Below are 22,026 nucleotides of genomic sequence, written 5' to 3'. Positions count from 1 at the left end.
AGTTTAGGAGCTGTAGTGTACATGAAGCTTTAGCTCTAAAGTGTTTTAACACATCCAAAAACAGAAAAATAGCTGTGGTAGACAAGTAGTTAACCACTTGAGCTCCAGCGACATACCCATATATCACGAGTTTGAGCAGTTATACCGGTATGATGCCTGTTGACTAAAATACGACTAAAATACCACTAAAACTAAAATGGCATTTTAGTCAAGACTATGACCAAAACTAAATCGAAAGTAACACTGGTTAAATGCTTGGGAGCTGTGACAGTCTGTTACCTTGCTCTTCTAAGGCCCGCTAATATTGTAATGGGCTAGAAGTAAAGATTAGTTGATAGGGTTGAAGCAAAGCTGCCAAGGGAGTCAATACAAGAACTCTAAGGATTTTAAAGTACTTGGGTATTCTGGGTACCTCCAATCTCCAGCATATTTCAGAAAATAAATTCTTGTTTTGAGAGGATTGATTATAAGATTTGGTCTTCAACCTCTATCCAATAGCACTTTCAAATCTTATCTCTCTTACCTTTTTGTGCCCATTCACAAGTATTTCCATGTTTGCAAACAATTTAATTTCTTTTTAAAAGGAGATGGTAATGTGAAAATGATTGATTTTTTTTTTTCAACGTATTGTCCATCTAGTCATTGTGCAGCTCTAACATCTGAGCAGATATCAAAGTTTGCTTGGATTACATTTATGAAGCAGTACATGACATTCACCAGATATTTACTGCAGGTGAATATTCTGAAGCATGTGTTTTAAAGTAAGGCAATTAATGTACAGACGCCTGTGAAAGTTTTTCTGTTGCATTCACTGCTTCATTAATATGCCCCTAAGTGGAGTATGGAAAGGAGGTGTACTGTTAGTACACCCTCTATATACAGAAAAGATTTGAAGAGAAACTGTAATATTTGCAGTCCGTGTTTTATGAGGGTAAATTAGATATTTGAATTAGCATTTGTATTAATCCATCACTTGATCATTGGTTAATTTTTTTTTTTTTTTTTTCCCCCATACAGCATTATCTGCATACCAGAGGTACTACAGTTTACAATCTGACTACTGGAAGGTGGGTAGGACTTATATCTTGTTTTGGAAAATTGCTATAATGTCTAAAAAAGGGGACCATTCAAAGTTCAGACTTGCAGTTCAAATGTCATTAAACCAACACCATTAAAAACTATAAATTAAGTCTGTATTACATGCTGTTCATACTCAGTCCCTATGGGATTTATTTTCTGTATTCTTTACAAAACCTAGTTGATCCTGCTCTTCCTGCTCCCTTTTGTCCAAGTCCTCACTGCATTTGGGTATTTTGCAGAGCAGTGTTGGCAGCTACTGCACATGCTCAATTTTTATGCTGAGCATTTCCTCCCTATCACATCTGAGCAGCCCATGTAACTATAGAGTCCCAGCCCCCCCCAATCCATACCAGATCCTTATGTCTTATGTCAGTACCCTGCAGGTCAGGAAAGGGGGTGGGGATGAGCAAGCGCCCCTCCCCCATCCTGAACCATTCCAGGCCTGAGGGTGGGTGCTTTGAGGTGGGGGGGGGCCCATCCCAAAGCACCTTCTCCCCATGTTGATGAGGACAAGGGCCTCTTCCCGACAACCCTGGGCAGTGGTTGTCGGGGTCTGTGGACGAGGGGCTTATCGGAATCTGGGCGCTCCCTTTAACAAGGGGCCCCCCAGATCCCGGCCCCCACCCTATGTGAATGAGTAATGGGTTACATTGTACCCCTTCCCATTCACCTAAAAAAAAGTGTAAAAAATAAACAGTACACAGGTTTTAAAGTATATCAAGGCAGCTCCGGCGTCTCTTCCAATTTCTTCTCCCCTCTCCGGCTCTTCTCCCTCTTCTGGCAATGTCTTCTTCCTCTGCCGGCAGAGGTGGGGGACTCGAGTCACATGACTTGACTCGAGTCAGACTCGAGTCACCTGTTTGAGGACTTGCGACTTGCTTGACAAAATTAAATAAATGACTCGACTTGACTTTGACTTGTCACTAATGACTTGCGACTTGACTTTGACTTGGGCTATTTGACTTGCAATGACTTGGCACCACAAGTGCTGTGTCTTGGCCTAGGCAAAAGACACAAAAGAAAGCTCCCCCAAGTCCCGGCTTCGGGGTAGATCAGTATTTTGACTTAATTTGTGACTTGACCAAAATAAATGACTTGACTTGACTTGCTTGACTTCTAGCAGGGACTTGACTTGACTTGCTTGCTTTTCGCCACAGTAACTTGGGACTTGCTTGTGACTTGAAGGTTAAGACTTGAGACTTGCTTATGACTTGCACATGTGTGACTTACTCCCATCACTGTCTGCCGGTTCTCCTCCGCTGATGTCTTCTAGCTCTCTCCAGGTTCTCTGTCCGCTATCTATGCTGTTTTTTTGGTGTGGGGGTTCCCCTTACAATATATACAAGTCCAAAGAGCCTGGTATGCTCTTGGAGGGGGAGCCCCATGCCGTTTTTTTTAATTTGGCGTTAAGTTCCCTTTCAGGATCCTCGGAGCACAAGTCGCATGTAAGTTAAGACGATGATCTGACTTCAATGATATTCAATAGGCTGAAGTGGGATCAAAGTCAGGCCAGTTAAGATGGCTCTCATAGGGAAACATTGATTGGCATATGTCATGCTACATGAGCTCCCAATGTCGGAGCATTTGTCGTACAAGTGTGAACCCGGCCTTAACCTAATAATCAAGATATAAGTATATACACAAATGAATCAACAAATAAATAATAATAAATCTTACCTTTGGAAAAAATGCATTTTATTTCTAATCTACGTCCAAAGGTGTTTCAAATACCAATTTTATAGGGATCTACAGAAATTAATATAAATCAAAGTCAGAGTTCAGGCCCCTGGGTTGTAAAGTATCCAATCGATTTATCCACTGTAGTCCAATCTTTTTAAGATCAATTCTCAATTACTACCCCCCCCCCATCTATTTAGGGGAACTGCATCAATGATCATATATTTTACTTGTGTCACTGTGTGCCCCATTTTTACATAATGGAAGAATGAGAGAGAACAGGTGCGGGACTTTGAATGAGGCATAAGGAAGCAGAAGTATAAATTGGATGAAAATGTAATTTATTGTTAAAATAATACAAAATTTAATATATTTACATATTTAGGCACATAGCTCTATATATGTTGGCACATAGCTCTATAATGATAATTTGTAGTCATCAAGAAAATACATTCCGACAAGGGTTTCTATTGCAAACATTAACAATAAATTAGGAACGTTCATACGCATATGATGGATCATTGTGTACACATAACGGTAGTTGTAAGCTCTACGTCGTTTCGGGGCCTTATAGCCACTCATCAGGAGCATAACTGTAGTGACCACCTATAAATTGGGGAGATAGCAGTAATGAATGATATTGAAAGACAAATGGGTAGTGATGGAACAGGACTTTGTACCATTTTCTCACCAAAAACATGGACCTGCAGCATGTATGCGCAGAGGTAGCGCGGCCCCACATGTCCAACCAGCCAGTATGCCAGGGTCCGAAGCTGAGGGGGCATGTCCCGGCGGCAACACCAACACAGATGGTCCCCCAGACTGGATCAGTGTAGGGAGATGGAATGGGTGAGTGATGAATGTGGCCTCATAGAGAGGAAAAAGAGGCGAGAGGATTTCCAACCTATAAAAGTATCAAGTGTGGGGAATGATGTGTAAGTGACAAAGTTATGTGTAACAAAGGACAGAAAATTATAAAGTAGGAAGTGAATAGGGAAGAGGGGAGAAAAGAAAAGAGAGCAGAGGGGAAGAGGGAGAGTGGAAAGAGCGATAGAAAGGAAGAGGGAAAGGAAAGGATGGAGGAGTATAAAGATAGGAATAAAATCGAGAAAGGGGAGGGGAAGGGAAAAGTGAGGGGAGAGAGGAAGAGAGAAAGCAAAAAGGCAAAGAGAAAGAAAAGAGAATACAGCAGAACACTAAATGTCATAATGTCTAGCTAATGGCAATTTTGTAAGTTTATCCCTTACTGAGTAATACCTCGGATTGCGAGTAACACGGTTTACGAGCGTTTCACAATACTAGCTGTTTAAAAAGAAAGACTTCTGAGACACAAACTTTTGGCTCAATAGATGGAAAAGGTGGGCAGCAGGATTTGCCTCGTCAAAAGATGAGCATTATATTAAAATTCAACTCCAGGCAGAGGTGTAATTTTTATATTTGCATACAACTAGCAATTATCTGAATGTTTGGTAGCTGCCTTCTGTTCTTCCTCTGCATAGCTGCACTCCGACTGAGGGAAGAAGGGGTAGCACTAGGAGATAGCTGATCATGCTCTGCTGTATGCACCTGCTGACAGGGAACATGCTGTACCTGCTGGAGGAGAGCAGAGTTGATGAATTTTCTGTGTATTGCAGTTTCTTCATAGTCAAATCAGCATTCTGCAGATAAGGAAGTGGCATCATTGTATTTTTCCCAGGGAAAGCAGTGTCATCCTTCTGGTTGTTTTCCTTCGAAAAGGTTTATACGTCACGAACGTGGCATGACAGTAGTTTTTTTTTTTTTTTTTTTTTTTTTTTTAAATCCTTTTGCAGATAACCGTTCACATATTTGTATTTCAGCTGTGTATTATGCAGATTGCTTGAAGGATAAATAACCCCAAGAACTAAAATGTAATATGTTGCAGCTTACCAGTCCTTAGGAGCAGTGGCTGCATTATTTTAATTTTTTTTTTTCAGATTAAAGTAGAGTTCCACCCAAAAGTGGATCTTCCGCTTGTTGTAACCCCCCCCCCTCCAGGTGCTACATTTGACACCTTTCGGGGGGAGGGGAGGACAGGATACCTCTTTCACAGATAACCTGTCCCTACTTCCAGGAGCCTCAGCTGCGGGTTTTTGCATCATCGCTGGTGCTCCCTCCTTCCCCGGCCGCCGGGCCAGTAGCAGAGAGGAGCAGAGCCTCGTGCATGCGCAGTAGGGTTCCTGGTGTGAAGCTGTAAGGTTACACTGCCGGGTTCCCTTACTCGCAATGGAGGCGGCAGCACCCGACAGCTAATGGAAACATCAGCTGTGGTGTTGACATCGCTGGACTCCAGGAAAGGTAAGTGTCCTCTTATTAAAAGTCAGCGGTTGCAGTATGTGTAGCTGCTGGCTTTTAGTTTTTCAGTGATGGGCGGACTTCCACTTTAAGTACATTTTCAGCAGTTAGAGAACATACCTGTTCATCTTTCCAGAAATGCAGTCTCCTTGTCCTGCCAGATTAAATGGAAGAATAAAATGTTGTCTCATCTGTAAAAACTCCTCATTCCTTGTGTAATAGTGATGAAAAAAGACATGTACGAAGTGCAGCCTGGGTGGCAACCGTGTTTCCCTCCATAGATACATTGGAGGAGTGAGCCTAGTCACCAAAGGCTGTTATTTGCAGAATTAACAGATGTAAAAAAGACAAATACAGACAAGACATCTAATGTCTAGTAACTGGCAATATATTAGATTTGTTTTTGGGTATACATGCATTTACTTTTGGTTGGTTTATATCTGTTGTGAAGAGAATGCTATCATGTGTTTACTTGGCTGTGAATGTTAAACTGTTTTGTACTAAAGGATTTCAGTAAATATTCAGGAAACAATATAGTATTAAATAGATGTGCATCAAAATTTCAGCTGCTAAAACCTTTCTGAAAATGGTGTTATCGGAATTCAGACGATAAGAGAAAGGTGCTGATAATGGCATCAAAAACGGTGGTGTGTTTTTCATAGGTCATGTAACTCAAAAATGCATTTAAACTGGGAGGTACATTTTTTTTTTTTTTTTTTTTTTTTTTTCTTTTGTGCATTTTTTTTCCCAAAATGCAGCAAACAGTAAGTGGAAGCCCAATGGATCAGTGTGCAGACATGCATAGAATTTTTTAAGGGATAAATTTTCCCTGAGATGAAATGAACATCTCCATAAAGCTGGTCAGCAGAGGGAAGCATGAAGTGCTCTAGAATTTCCTGGTAGAGGGCTGCACTGACTTTGGACTTGATAAAACACAGTGGACCAACACCAGCAGATGACAAGGGTCCACAAATCATCACGGACTGTGGAAACTTCACACTTGACCTCATGCAACTTGGATTCTGTGTCTCTCCATTTTTCCTCCAGACTCTGAACATGTTCGTTTCCTGGCACGGCAGCAAAGCATTGTTGACGTGACATTTGTACACCCGTCTGTTGCCTTTGCAGCTTAGGGGGGGGGGGAGCAATAATTACATGGCTCAACCACGTGTTTTGTTTTTTTTGTTTTTTTGTTTTTCCTAATTGTTCATCCACCCGAAACTGTAAACGAGGCCTTACTGTCCCCCCCCCCCCCCCCCTTTTTTTTTTTCAAATAAACTTTCTTTAGTTGGTGAACATTTTTTAGCATGTTGGGTCTCGTCATTATGCCAGCATGTACTTTGCATAAATATGCATGAACATGTACATCAACTAGTATGAAAAGTGAGCATCAATATGCACACTAGGCTTAAAAAATATGCTGCTTTAACCAGAGTTTTGTGTTGTTTTTTTTTCCTCCTGCCTGTGGAAGCAGCTCAATGTTATCCTACATGTGCATACAGATTAGGGAGTTTAGAGGCATATTTCAAGAGGAGAGTTTATAAGCCAAAAACTGCATTTTTTTTTGAGAGGAGTTTTCAGGCAAAAAAAAAAAAAAAAACACTTTGAAAAACTCTCCTAAACTCTTCAGCAATACGATCCACTATGAGCATTTTTTCTAAGGTCTGCCTGAGGCTCTTGCATTTTAATTCTGTGCATGGACCCTTAAGAGCATGCATGTTTATAATGGAGAGAGGCCTTAATAGGGCACAAAACAGATATTAAGGGTACCCATCAAGGTTTTATTTGCTCATTTACATAGCACCAAATAATAGCAAAGCATTTGCCAGAGTACATAGAGCACTATTTATATGCTGTTGTCAATGTGTTCAATGCTTTGTTGGTCTGTGCTACTGGTCTGTTTGGCAGGAAACTAGTTAAAGCAATCATTTTAATTATATGCTTTAATGAGTTTAACAGTGCAGTGTTTGTAAATGTACCTAATACCCCAGGAATTTACTGATTAGAGTTGAATTTAGTTTGATTTACTATTGTTAAATGGAGTGTGAACACTTCAAAGTCTGATTTTTCTGTAATATGTTTTGAAGTCTATGTAAAATAGCATAACTCTGAATGCTACATGAGCTCTTCCTCTGAAAAGGCAATCATGCTTATTCCCAGTGTTGATTATTTACAGTGCAAAGAACATTTCAACATTTAAATCTGGAGTTCTTATTTTATCACCTTAACATCTGCCATAATTAAATAGATCCATTGGTTGTTTTTGCAATGTCTCCCTATTTGGGATAATTTCCCACTATTTAGTTGGTAGACTACAATATTTTCTCAGGTACTTGAAAAATTTAGATTTTTTTTTTTTTTCTTAGGTTTCAGGTATCTGATGTTGTGCTGAGTAGGATAGATTTAGAGCAGTTGCAAAAGCATAAGTGCATTGCTTGGTCTTAAAAGGACTGATATTTAGGACTAGTGTTTTTAAACCAGCCTTTCTCTACCTGCTTACCCTACTGGAACATTTGAAAAAGTCTTCAAGTCTCATGGAACCCTTCTTAAAATAATCATACCTACGTTTTGTGCTATATTGGCATGAAACTGCGTTGAAGGATAAGTTCATCTTTTGAAAAAAAAATGTTTGAGCAAGCCAATACACTCTTGACAGGAAGAATCTATGAACTATCACAGCGCTCACAGTCCTTTTATAACATGTTACATCCCGAATATGAGTGTAACGTGTTATGAAAGATGAACGTATTTTTTAATTTCGTTGACATAAAATGTTTTCGTTGACTAAATTAACGCTATTTTAGTCAACTAAAATGGCATTTTAGTCAAGACTATGTCTAAAACTAAATTGAAATACGACATCAACATTAAAACTGGTTATATATCACAACCGCTAAATCTGTGTCTGTATTGCATGTTCAAGCCTTAAATAATAACCTTACATTTTTACTCCAGGAGTATATAATGAGTTTGGAAATTCTAGAGAGATGCTTAGATAATGCATTACAATTTAACAAAACCCATTAAATTTCAGTCGACTAAAATGATTTTAGTTGACTAAACTGTACTGGTGATTTTAGTCAACTAACATGTAGGAGATTTTAGTCAACTAAAATACGACTAAAATAATTCAGATGACTAAAATAAATTTAAAATGGCATTTTAGTCAAGACTGACAGACTAAATCAAAATTTGATGTCAAAATTAACACTGGCATGAAAACTAAATTTTAGACTGTTTTATTCAATTAATAAATAACGTGGTATATTTAGCATAACTGACATCCTGGGCACACAAGTTTTCACACCCTCCTGCTCTGTGCAACATTTTTAGTAGTAATTTTGAAATTAAATGAATAATAGAAAAGAAATGCAGACAGTACACATTTTGCTGCCCCCTAACTTTAGTGGTCAGTGTAGAAGTTGCCCCTTCCATTGTTGGGTAGAGTGGCTAGGAGATCAGTTACCTACTGCTAAATCAGACCCGGCAAACCTCATTAGGAACCCTAATGGAACCTTGATTGAGAGAGACTGATTTAACCACTTCCAGTCCAAGGACGTCCTTGACTTTCAGTGGGGATATATGATGCCTGCAGCTACAGGCATCATCCAGCTATCATCTTTTAGTGACAGCGATTCTGTGCACCGTAAGAACGATCATAGCGGCACTTCCGCCACTTGATTGTTCTTACCCCCTCCCTCCGCTACTTCTCCGGGCTCTCCCGTGCCATCGGGGACCCGGAGAAAGAATCCGCCGCCGCCAGATGACGACCATAGAGATCTTTGTTGACCAGATGGTCACCAGTCAATCTCTATGACCGTTGGAGGCTCGGGCACCACGTTATGACGTCACGTCTGGGCCGCGATTGTAAACGGAGCCATGATCGCGCCTGGAAAGCATGGGGTCATTAACTTTTTTTTTTTCTTTTCTTTTTGATTTCATGCTTTCCAGCTTGGAGGAGAGATGTAGAATCTTATAGACCCCCATATCTCTCCATAAAGAGGACCTGTCGTGCACCATTCTTATTACACGGGATGTTTACATTCCTTGTAATAGGAATAAAAGTGATCAAAAAATTTTTTTTTAAATAATTATAAAAATGTGACTGACTTCAGCAGTACTTTATGCAAAGTATTATAAGGCTATGCATTTTTTTTCCTTTTAACTATACTGAAGTTAGTTATTTTGTGCCCATTCCCTCTTTTTATAACAATAAGGTGTTGAAAAAAATGTGCATTATAGTATACTTGACCTGTAGGCTGCTTCAGGCTCCCTTTGGCTGCTAACAATGAGCACAGTTGTGATGAGATCAGTCATTTCTGTGCTTCTGTGTTGGCGCCTTAAATTGGTTGTAAACCTCACAAAGTACATCCTTTTATAGTTAGTACTTGTCCTCATTAAGAGCACTAAGGGTAATTTCTGTCTGCTGCTTCGTTCCTCTATCAGCATGAATCACTTCTAACAAGTGTTCTTGACACCAAGAGAAAAATGGTGACAGGGAAGGGAGCTCCGGCTGGCTGTCAGCCTTAGCTCTGTTGCTGTGGGGTGGGGGTGGTCCCCCCTCCCCTCCCCTCCACTCCAACCAGCTTTCCTCAGAGCTCTGCAGAGTAACTTTAGCTCCCTGCCCCCTTTTTTCTGACCGCTCAGACAAGCTTTATAAATTATGGTCTTTGAAAGGATGTAGAGAGGAAAAGACTGCAGATAAACAAGTACAAATTATGTAGGAGGATTTGTATCATGTATGTATCTACTGAGGCCAGTCACTTCACTGGGTATATGTAAGGGTTTCCAACCATTTTAAGTGGATGTGAAGCAATTAATAGGTAAGCAGAACCGTTTTTATGATGAACTTGTTACAACAGTTGTAGGAAGGTGTAGTTTTCAAGGGACAATTTCAGGTCCCATAATAATACTGCTTATGTTGGGTGATTTTTAGGGGTCTTCTCTGTTAAATGAAGTCTGTCTTTCTCACTGGACAGTTCTGTATGTAGGGAAAAAAATAACTTCACTATGATTTTTGTTTTATAGAATGCTGCCTTTCTTTATGGCCTTGGATTGGTCTACTTCCATTACAATGCATTTCACTGGTAGGTATTCTAAAATACATCTTTCCTCTAAAAACAGGACATACCTTTTTCATTATAAATGTCTGAATGATGGTTCTGTTATTTCTGTATGTTAATATTGGGGGGGGGGGGGGGGGGGGCCTCCATCAGCTACTTGTATTTTTGTATTTTCTTCTTTAACCACTTGTCGACCGCCTAACGCACATATACGGCGGCAGAATGGCACGGGCAGGCAGAATCACGTATCCGTACGTGATCTGCCTCCCGCGGGCGGGGGGTCCGATCGGGTTCCCAAAAACGCAGTGTTAGCGGGATCAGCCCAGATACCCGCTAGCACCTGCGTTTTTCCCCTCTGCCCGGCCCAGCCCACCCAAGTGCAGTATCGATCGATCACTGTCACTTACAAAACACTAAACGCATAACTGCAGCGTTCACAGAGTCAGGCCTGATCCCTGCGATCGCTAACAGTTTTCTTGGTAGCGTTTTGGTGAACTGGCAAGCACCAGCCCCAGGCAGCGTCAGGTTAGCGCCAGTACCGCTAACACCCACGCACGCACCGTACACCTCCCTTAGTGGTATAGTATCTGATCGGATCAATATCTGATCTGATCAGATCTATACTAGCGTCCCCAGCAGTTTAGGGTTCCCACAAACGCAGTGTTAGCGGGATCAGCCCAGATACCTGCTAGCACCTGCGTTTTGCCCCTCCGCCCGGCCCAGCCCACCCAAGTGCAGTATCGATCGATCACTGACACTTACAAAACACTAAACGCATAACTGCAGCGTTCGCAGAGTCAGGCCTGATCCCTGTGATTGCTAACAGTTTTTTTTGTAGCGTTTTGGTGAACTGGCAAGCACCAGCGGCCTAGTACACCCCGGTCGTAGTCAAACCAGCACTGCAGTAACACTTGGTGACGTGGCGAGTCCCATAAGTGCAGTTCAAGCTGGTGAGGTGGCAAGCACAAGTAGTGTCCCGCTGCCACCAAAAAGACAAACACAGGCCCGTCGTGCCCTTCCTGCTGCATTCGCCAATCCTAATTGGGAACCCACCGCTTCTGCAGCGCCCGTACTTCCCCCATTCACATCCCCAACCAAATGCAGTCGGCTGCATGAGAGGCATTTTCTTTATGTCCTCCCGAGTACCCCTACCCAGCGAACCCCCCCAAAAAAGATGTCGTGTCTGCAGCAAGCGCGGATATAGGCGTGACACCCGCTATTATTGTCCCTCCTGACAATCCTGGTCTTTGCATTGGTGAATGTTTTGAACGCTACCATTCACTAGTTGAGTATTAGCGTAGGGTACAGCATTGCACAGACTAGGCACACTTTCACAGGGTCTCCCAAGATGCCATCGCATTTTGAGAGACCCGAACCTGGAACCGGTTACAGTTATAAAAGTTAGTTACAAAAAAAAGTGTAAAAAAAAAAAAAAAAAAACACATACAAAAATATAAAATAAAAAAAAAATAGTTGTCGTTTTATTGTTCTCTCTCTCTCTATTCTCTCTCTATTGTTCTGCTCTTTTTTACTGTATTCTATTCTGCAATGTTTTATTGTTATGTTTTATCATGTTTGCTTTTCATATATGCAATTTTTTATACCTTACCGTTTACTGTGCTTTATTGTTAACCATTTTTTTGTCTTCAGGTACGCCATTCACGATTTGAGTGGTTATACCAGAATGATGCCTGCAGGTTTAGGTATCATCTTGGTATCATTCTTTTCAGCCAGCGATCGGCTTTCATGTAAAAGCAATCCTAGCAGCTAATTAGCCTCTAGACTGCTTTTACAAGCAGTGGGAGGGAATGCCCCCCCCCCCAACGTCTTCCGTGTTTTTCTCTGGCTCTCCTGTCTCAACAGGGAACCTGAGAATGCAGCCGGTGATTCAGCCAGCTGACCATAGAGCTGATCAGAGACCAGAGTGGCTCCAATCATCTCTATGGCCTAAGAAACCGGAAGCTACGAGCATTTTATGACTTAGATTTCGCCGGATGTAAACAGCGCCATTGGGAAAGCATTTTATCACACCGATCTTGGTGTGGTCAGATGCTTTGAGGGCAGAGGAGAAATCTAGGGTCTAATAGACCCCAATTTTTGCAAAAAAGAGTACCTGTCACTACATATTGCTATGATAGGGGATATTTACATTCCCTGAGATAACAATAAAAATGATTTAAAAAAAAAAAAAAAAATGAAAGGAACAGTTTAAAAATAGGATAAAAAAAAAATAATAAAGAAAAAAAAAAAAACCAAAAAAGCACCCCTGTCCCCCCTGCTCTCGCGCTAAGGCGAACGCAAGCGTCGGTCTGGCGTCAAATGTAAACAGCAATTGCACCATGCATGTGAGGTATCACCGCGAACGTCAGATCGAGGGCAGTAATTTTAGCAGTAGACCTCCTCTGTAAATCTAAAGCGGTAACCTGTAAAGGCTTTTAAAGGCTTTTAAAAATGTATTTAGTTTGTCGCCACTGCACGTTTGTGCGCAATTTTAAAGCATGTCATGTTTGGTATCCATGTACTCGGCCTAAGATCATCTTTTTTTATTTCATCAAACATTTGGGCAATATAGTGTGTTTTAGTGCATTAAAATTTAAAAAAGTGTGTTTTTTCCCCAAAAAATGCGTTTGAAAAATCGCTGCGCAAATACTGTGTGGAAAAAAAAAAATGAAACACCCACCATTTTAATCTGTAGGGCATTTGCTTTAAAAAAAATATATAATGTGTGGGGGTTCAAAGTAATTTTCTTGCAAAAAAAAATTATTTTTTCATGTAATCTAAAAGTGTCAGGGCTTTGTCTTCAAGTGGTTAGAAGAGTGGGTGATGTGTGACATAAACTTCTAAATGTTGTGCATAAAATGCCAGGACAGTTCAAACCCCCCCAAATGACCCCATTTTGGAAAGTAGACACCCCAAGCTATTTGCTGAGAGGCATGTCGAGTCCATGGAATATTTTATATTGTGACACAAGTTGCGGGAAAGAGACAATTTTAAATTTTTTAAATTTTTTTTTTGCGCAAAGTTGTCACTAAATGATATATTGCTCAAACATGCCATGGGAATATGTGAAATTACACCCCAAAATACATTCTGTTGCTTCTCCTGAGTACGGGGATACCACGTGTGAGACTTTTTGGGAGCCTAGCCGCGTACGGGACCCCGAAAACCAAGCACCGCCTTCAGGCTTTCTAAGGCCGTAAATTTTTGATTTCACTCTTCACTGCCTATCACAGTTTCGGAGGCCATGGAATGCCCAGGTGGCAAAAAAAACCCCCAAATGACCCCATTTTGGAAAGTAGACACCCCAAGCTATTTGATAAGAGGTATAGTGAGTATTTTGCAGACCTCACTTTTTGTCACAAAGTTTTGAAAATTGAAAAAAGAAAAAAAAAATGTTTTTTTCTCGTCTTTCTTTATTTTAAAAAACAAATGAGAGCTGCAAAATACTCACCATGCCTCTCAGCAAATAGCTTGGGGTGTCTACTTTCCAAAATTGGGTCATTTGGGGGGGTTTGTGCCACCTGGGCATTCCATGGCCTCCGAAACTGTGATAGGTAGTGAGGAGTAAAATCAAAATTGTACGCCCTTAGAAATCCTGAAGGCGGTGCTTGGTTTTTGGGGTCCCGTACGCGGCTAGGCTCCCAAAAAGTCCCACACATGTGGTATCCCCGTACTCAGGAGAAGCAGCTAAATGTATTTTGGGGTGCAATTCCACATATGCCCATGGCCTGTGTGAGCAATATATCATTTAGTGACAACTTTTTGTAATTTTTTTTTTTTTTTTTGTCATTATTCAATCACTTGGGACAAAAAAAAGAATATTCAATGGGCTCAACATGCCTCTCAGCAAATTCCTTGGGGTGTCTACTTTCCAAAATGGGGTCATTTGTGGGGGTTTTGTACTGCCCTGCCATTTTAGCACCTCAAGAAACGACATAGGCAGTCATAAATTAAAGGCTGTGTAAATTCCAGAAAATGTACCCTAGTTTGTAGGCGCTATAACTTTTGCGCAAACCAATAAATATACACTTATTGACATTTTTTCTACCAAAGACATGTGGCCGAATACATTTTGGCCTAAATGTATGATTAAATTGAGTTTATTGGATTTTTTTTAGAACAAAAAGTAGAAAATATCATTTTTTTTCAAAATTTTCGGTCTTTTTCCGTGTATAGCGCAAAAAATAAAAACGGCAGAGGTGATCAAATACCATCAAAAGAAAGCTCTATTTGTGGGAAGAAAAGGACGCAAATTTCGTTTGGGTACAGCATTGTATGACCGTGCAATTAGCAGTTAAAGCGACGCAGTGCCGAATTGTAAAAAGTGCTCTGGTCAGGAAGGGGGTAAAACCTTCCGGGGCTGAAGTGGTTAAAATCACCATCACAAGTGGGCTGATCATAAAGCCATGTTTACAAAGAACTGAAATGGCTAACATTTTCTAAAATCATTTTGGGCTGGTAAAACTGAAAGCTACGGAAGGCTGGCATTTCCATATTGCTACATACAGAGTAGGGTTCATTTATTGAAGAATTTATATCGTGAATGGTTCCTCTCCAAAATGAACCTGTACTTTGATTGCAGACAAAATACCAGATTCAATTTTATCAGGCAGATTAAGCATCTTATACTTTCTTTCCCATACTTTTCTGACCAAAACCCTGACAAAATGGATACTGCTTGGAATGAGGGAACATGTGAAACGCTCATACTTTGGTTATTGGATAGATAGATTTCTTATCCCCTTGCTGACCGCAATTTTTATAATTTTTTTTAAAAAATGCTCCTTGCCTTGAGAATGTTGATTAACCTTGCAGAAAATAGGACTGCTCAACTGAGTGTGTTCCTAGTTCTCTGGCCTGATTTTAAACTGAAACAAAGTCTGTGTTGTTGCCAAGGTGACTGACGCTGCTAAACTACTTCTGGGCATCTAAGATTTTTTGTTTTAGAAGGGCTAAATTATAAATTGTCTGTTTTAGTGTGATACAGTCTTTAATTTGCCTTTTTAACATTTCCAGGGCAATTAGAGCATTTCAGGAAGTGCTTTATGTCGATCCTGGCTTTTGCCGCGCCAAGGAAATTCATCTACGACTTGGACTTATGTTCAAAGTGAACACTGACTATGAGTCAAGTTTAAAGGTAAATGCACAGTTAAATGTAGTGTGTCCTGTATCGGTGTGTTCTGTGCAAGTAGAAGGGATCTCACACTAGTTGTCCAGTGAAACAGTAATCGTACAGTACAGGACACAGACTGTTCATAGATAATGACCTCTAGATTGTAAGCTCTAATGAGCAGGGCCCTCTGATTCCACCTGTATTAAGTTGTATTGTAAGTGTACTGTCTGCCCTCATGTTTTAAAGCGCTGCACAAACTGTTGGTGCTATATAAATCCTGTATAATAATGGGTTATAGACTGCTACCTTCAGGTGATTTGACACTGGCAAAGTTTTCAAACATGCCTACCTTGGACTTTTTTTTTGTGGCTAGGGCCCTTTAGAAGGTGGACCTCTACACCCTTATGATGATTTATCATAATAAACACCACTCAGTGGGGGGGAGGGTTATAGGGTTAAGCCAAATGGGATGTATCCAAATGGTTTTCCCGTATTGTCCAGTCACCTGAAGATAGCAGCCTACAACTCGGGGTCTATGAATATCCAGCCTGTGTCTTGTGCTGTACTCCCAAGATATGGAATTTACAGGTAAGTCATATTTTTTTTTTGTAAACTGTTCTATTGGACTAGTGTGAGCCTGTTTCTATATGTCTTCTGGCGGGATGATACTTGAACTGTACTTTGGTCTGAGCACTGTGCAAGGGAAGGTCAAAGATGGTAATCCATGTGTTGGATCGATTGATCCAATCATTTCCTGCATAGATATTACTTTTCTTTGTATACAGCTTTCTTTTCATACATCTGATGGGCACCAGGTAAATAAAACCTTCAGTCGGTCCCAGGGCGGCCTGTTTGCAGTGCTGGCACAAAATAAACATCAACTCTATTAGCTGTCTGTGTGCAGGCTAGCTGATCTTTACTTGTACACTGGCTTCCTAAAAGTTGGCCACATCCCAGCAACAGGGTCAACATATAAATGGCAGCAGAAACTGGCAATTAAAATTCCCTGCTCCCAGTTATAGGTGGTGTCGGCCTACTGCATAACCCTGGTCACTTGGGCAGGAGGGTGATCGTGATAACCTGCAGATGCGGTCAGTGCCGCCTTACTGCTGACCTTTGATCCGCAAATGGTGAAAATAAAAAGTAAAACTTAACCCATTAATGCTACAGCTTCTATGTCATGTGACTGCTGTAATTGGTTCTCACAGTGGTCACATCATCGCAAACCCATCCCAATCCAAAGCAGTCACTGAGAGCCGTTGGTGACAGCTCGATCACTGTGCTAGGAGCAGGCAGTGAGCATGCTCTCAGTACACATACTGAGGCCATTGTAGGAGCATATCTGCAGCGACTGGGTGTTAAAGCCCACTTTTCTTGCTGCTGTATGTGCGATGTGGTCAGCAAAAGGTTATATCATTATTGGCCCTTTGTTAAAGGCTCGGTTCACCTTTGAAAAAAAAAAAAAAAATTAATTAAAAAATGCAATTATTATATATATTTTTTTTTTTTTTACTGGAGCCCGCGTATTTTAGCACCTGCGATCAGTGGATCGCGAGTAATGTCGGGCTCATGCAAATTCTTCCTCTGCCCCTACCTCTCATTTAGAGAGCTTGAGGAAAATTTAGTGGACTGTTGCACTTTTATCCAGAGCTGCACGATTCTGGCCAAAATGAGAATCATGATTTTTGTTGCTTAGGATAAAAATCTCGGTTTTCGCAGCATAACATCTTTCACATTATACAAAAAATTGGGCTAACTTTGCTGTTTCGTTTATTTATTTTTTTTTCTTAAAGTTTTTTTGTTTTTCCCCCAAAAAAATTTCGTTTGAAAGACTGCTGCGAAAATACAGTATGACATATTGCAACAACCGTCATTTTATTCTCTTAGATCAAAGGAATGAACTTGGGTCTGTAAATGAGGTCAGTTTAACCACATGCCGACCAGTGCACTACTATATATGTTGGCACAATGGCATGGCTGGGCATATGGGCGTACAGGTACATTCCCTTTAGGAAGCAGCATTGTGGGTGCGTTCCATGTGCTCCGTGACCACGGGTCCTGCGGACTCAATATCCACCGGGTGCCCGCGATCATGTCACGGAGTGGAAGAACGGGGAGATGCCTTTATAAACAAGGCATTTCCCGTTCTGCCTAGTGACATGACAGATCACTGCTCCCTGTGATTGGGAGCAGTAAACACTGTCATGTGAGTAGTAGCCCACCTCCCCACAGTTAGAATCACTCTCTAGGACACACTTAACCCCTTGATCGCCCCCTTGTGTTTAACCCCTTGATCGCCCCTAGTGTTTAACCTCTTCCCTGCCAGTGTCATTTACACAGTAATCAGTGCATTTTTATAGCACTGATCACTGTATAAATGATATAAATAACAATGGTCCCAAAACAGTGTCAAAATTGTCCGATGTGTCCGCCATAATGTTGCAGTCACGATAAAAATCTGAGATTGCCGCCATTACTATTAATAAAAAAAAATAATAAAAATGCCATAAAACTATCCCCTATTCTGTAGACGCTATAACTTTTGCGCAAACCAACCAATATACATTTATTGCGATTTTTTTTTTTTTTTTGCCAAAAATATGTAGAATACATATTGGCCTAAACCGAGGAAAAATGTTTTTTTATATATATTTTTGGGGGATATTTATTATAGCAAAAAGTAAAAAATATTGTTTTTTTTTCAAAATTGACGCCCTTTTTTGTTTATTGCGCAAAAAATAAAAACTGCAGAGGTGATCAAATTCTACTAACAGAACGCTCTTTTTGTGGGGGAAAAAAAAAGGACGTCAATTTTGTTTGGGTGCAATGTCTCATGACCCCGCAATTGTCAGTTAAAGCGACGCAGTGCCGAATCACAAAAAGTCCTCTGGTCAGGAAGAGGGTAAATTCTTCCGGGGCTGAAGTGGTTGACCACTTAAAGACTAAAATCTTTTTCTGACACTTGTTGCTTACAAGTTAAAATCGGTATTTTTTGCTACAACAATACTTAAAACCCCCAAACATTATATATATATTTTTTAGCAGAGACCCTAGACGAGCCAAATGTTAGTGTTTCTCTGTATCTCTGCCTAAGCGATGTTGTGATAAACTTGGCAGGCTGCCTGGTTTGTTTTTTTTTGTTTTTTTGACAGCTGTCAGCAGTGAGCAGAGAACTCAATGCACTGAATCGGGAAAATGCTGTGTTAGGATCATGAGGGGGGTAGAATCGCAATCTCTGTTCTTTAGCGATTAATCGTGCAGCTCTAATATATACACTAATAGATGAAAAAGCAGCTGGACACCAGGGTCAATAAATCAAATCCCTAAATATAATAGTATAGCAGGAGGTGCAGCGCTGAGATAATAAAAAAATCAAATCAACATAATTGTCCATAAACTTCAAGATCCCATAAGTGTTGTGACATCATGTGAAAAACTTTGTGGATATAAAGTGATCCCTCCACCAGCATATGAAGTGGCCTCTCACCTCAACAACCGGACCCTTTCGTTATAGAGGGTCAGATAGGCTTTCCCTTGTGGGTCAAATAAAGCTGATATACAGAGGATCCGACTTGATCAGCAGCGGTACAGGATACACAATATGCAGAATCAATTCCCAAACGTGTATATCATGAAAATATAAAGGGAATAGACCATAGTGCTCTCCGTATAAAAGATTTTTAATGAGATAAATGCAAAGATAAAAAACTTACAAACAAGGCACTCATCCAGTGCCAGATGTATGAGCATTGATAGATAAGCTGTGAGACGGTCGCGGGTGACGTCACAACGCTTCCTTCCTTCCGTATGCATTGCGTCCCAGTGGGCGGGGACTTAGTCAGCGGATCCGGAAGGGGCGGGATCACCCGCGCTTTATACACAACGGTCGCCATAGCAACCCAACGCTGCATGAAGCAACGTAACAAAGACGAAAGGAGGATAACTATACAGGGACGTAATCCCGGAAGTGTCCCCCATGATTGAAAAGACCAACGAACGGAGAAAAAACCCTGCAGGTGGATATATGCTAGCAGTCTGCATATACTAAAAAATATTAAATGGATAAGTAAACATGCTCAACCTCAAAAATCAGTATGGTAGATGAAATATAAACAGATTAAATTGAGTATGTTGAATGAAAAAATCAGAGATTTACAAGAAAAATTGGAACCCATTAAGGACACGAATCAAATGAACGAGTTTAATAATAATATAAAGAAAAAATTAGAGAAAATTGACCGAGAGACGCAAAAAAAGAAGGTAAAAAAATTTAACCGGGATTTAAATGATTTTAAAACTAATAAAATCTATGCATGGCAAGCATCATTAGTTACCAGTACTGGGGACCCAGCTGCCAACATCAGTGCGGCAGGGGGTACCAGTAATCCCCCACCAAAAAGTGACAATAAGAAAAAGGTAGGGAATAAAGGTAAAGTAGGTCATGCTGCTATGAACCCCAGATCGAGTGAGAGGGGGCGTAGTGTGGAGGATGGCCAGTACAGAAGGGACTATCACCAGTCCCCGAGACCCTCTTCACGAGAAAGGGGGGAGGAGGGGGATACTACCAATCCCCCAGACCACCTTCAAGAGGGAGAGGGGGATATCCACGGGGACAGCATAATGAGTATTCATCCCCTAGAGGTTATAGGGGACATACCCCACAGGGATATGGACAGTGGCAACATTATCCCCCACCACAACAATATCATGACAGTTATAGTAATGTCCCTCTTTATAACAGGTTCTCCCCATTAGAAAGGGAAGAACGTTCAGTTTATAGTCCTTTTTTAGGGCAACGAGGGAGGGGAGGGGGAACACCGAGGAGAAATCCCAGGGGCCCTTACCAGAGAGTGGGAGGGAGACAAGCACCCCCCCACGATTACAACATGCCCCCCACAGGAGAAGGGGATGTAGGGCGGGAAGATTCAGGAAACCCAAGGAAAAGACCGAGGGATGTAGAAACATAGGGATATACAACCTCAGCAGTGTTGAGCTTAACCACAAAGAGCTCAACATTTTGAACTTGGGCTTAAAATGTGCCCCAAAAAAGGAAATGAATAAGTTCGATGTCTATATAGACACATAAATTCATTAGAACTATGAATATTAAGAAACATTTCCCAAGTCATCCGGTGGAAGCCTCAGTTAAAGCTAAGTTGCCCCTGAATAGGATAGATTCAGGTTTAAAAAACAAGTCTATCTTTAATCCCCAGAATCCAGGTAATCATTTCATAGAAGTATTTAAAAGCTTGGTATTGAATGACATTGATAAACTTCCCTCATGTAAGGGTGTTAACCCCCACTATATCAGGGAAGGGATCAGTTCTTTAGAGAAAAAGAAAGATCTAATAATACGACCCGCTGATAAGGGGGGGGGGGGGTGGTTCTACTGGATAAAGCGTTCTATTTGGATCAGTTGTTGAAGTTGGTGGGTGATAGATCCACTTATAAGAAATTATCATCTGACCCCACGGAGACATATAAAGCTCAACTGTCAGCTCTAGTGGATTGGGGATATAGATTAGATGCAATAAACTCTAGAGAGAAAAGATATCTGATCCCCAGTTCTTGTAGAATTCCAGTAATCTACACCTTACCTAAGGTGCACAAGAATATTCAATACCCACCACCGAGGCCGATTGTGAATGGGATCGGCTCTGTAACAGCCAGATTGGGGGAATTTTTAGATAAGTTCCTCCAACCGAGTGTCAAGGCCACCGAGGCATATTTAAAGGACACAGGTGATTTATTGACTTTACTAAACGACGTTAAATTGGACACCTCATCAATGGTATACATGGTAACGGCTGATGTAGCCTCCCTCTACACCATTATCCAACATGAGGATGCGTCTTTGGCCCTTAATTGGGCATTGAGTAAAAGAGATGACATTCCAGCTGTACAGAAAAGATTTTTGGGACATGTATTAGATTTTTGCATGGCCCATAATTATTTTTGGTGTGATGGTGAGTTTTATTCCCAACAGGTTGGCGTGGCTATGGGAGCTAAATTTGCTCCCAGCCTCGCCAACCTGTTCATGGCCGAGTGGGAAGACAGGGAGGTATTTAGCCAGAGAAGGCCTCAGTTATTATTTTTCCGAAGATTCATTGATGACCTCTTATTTATTTCGGAAGGTACAGAGGAATCAGTGATTGAATTTATACAAGAACTTAACAATAATTCTAATAACATCAAATTGGAACATCAAATTAGTAGGACCTCGGTCAATTTCCTTGATGTTACGATTATAAGAGAGGGAGACGCATTAAGAACAAAAGTGTTTTTCAAGCCAACTGATCAGAACAGTTTTTTATCAATAAGGAGTGGCCACCACCCGGCATGGATAAAAAACATCCCTAAAGGACAGATGTTACGTGTGCGTCGTAATTGTACAAAATTAGATGACTACTATGAGCAGGCTAAGGTCCTCAACAATAAATTTGTACAAAAGGGATATGAAGTGGAGGAACTGAATAAGATCACCCAAGAGGTGGCTTCAGTATCCAGGGAACATTGCCTAAAAAAACCCTCATCTGTGTCAGAGGATACTCGACATCAATTCGGATTCATTTCAGGGTTTCACTGCCAATATAAAGAGATCTAGAATATTTTTAAAAAACACTGGCACATTCTGTGTAAGGATAGACACTTAGGTGAGGTACTACCGAATCAACCGAGGTTTATATATAGGAGGGCTCCAAACTTCCGAGACCATGTAGTGAAGAAAATATTAGACCCACCAAGGCGGAATGTGTTCAACTTTGATTTCAAAGGTTTCTA

At 40.9% G+C, this 22,026-nt stretch overlaps 1 protein-coding gene across 4 annotated transcripts in view; it reads left to right on the top strand.

Moving 5' to 3' along the window:
- KDM6A (lysine demethylase 6A) overlaps positions 1-22,026 on the top strand; it is a 249,491-nt gene that overhangs the window by 55,899 nt on the left and 171,566 nt on the right. For all 4 annotated transcript variants that reach the window (XM_073616273.1, XM_073616271.1, XM_073616272.1 and 1 more), the window contains exons 4-6: positions 1,018-1,067; positions 10,099-10,157; positions 15,150-15,270. In XM_073616273.1, the coding sequence (XP_073472374.1) occupies positions 1,018-1,067; positions 10,099-10,157; positions 15,150-15,270 (230 nt within the window). The remainder of the gene's footprint in view (positions 1-1,017; positions 1,068-10,098; positions 10,158-15,149; positions 15,271-22,026) is intronic.

This window comes from Aquarana catesbeiana, linkage group LG02, assembly GCF_042186555.1.
Source record: "Aquarana catesbeiana isolate 2022-GZ linkage group LG02, ASM4218655v1, whole genome shotgun sequence".
NCBI classification, from domain to species: Eukaryota; Metazoa; Chordata; class Amphibia; order Anura; family Ranidae; genus Aquarana; species Aquarana catesbeiana.
This window is presented reverse-complemented; position numbering and strand designations above follow the sequence as displayed.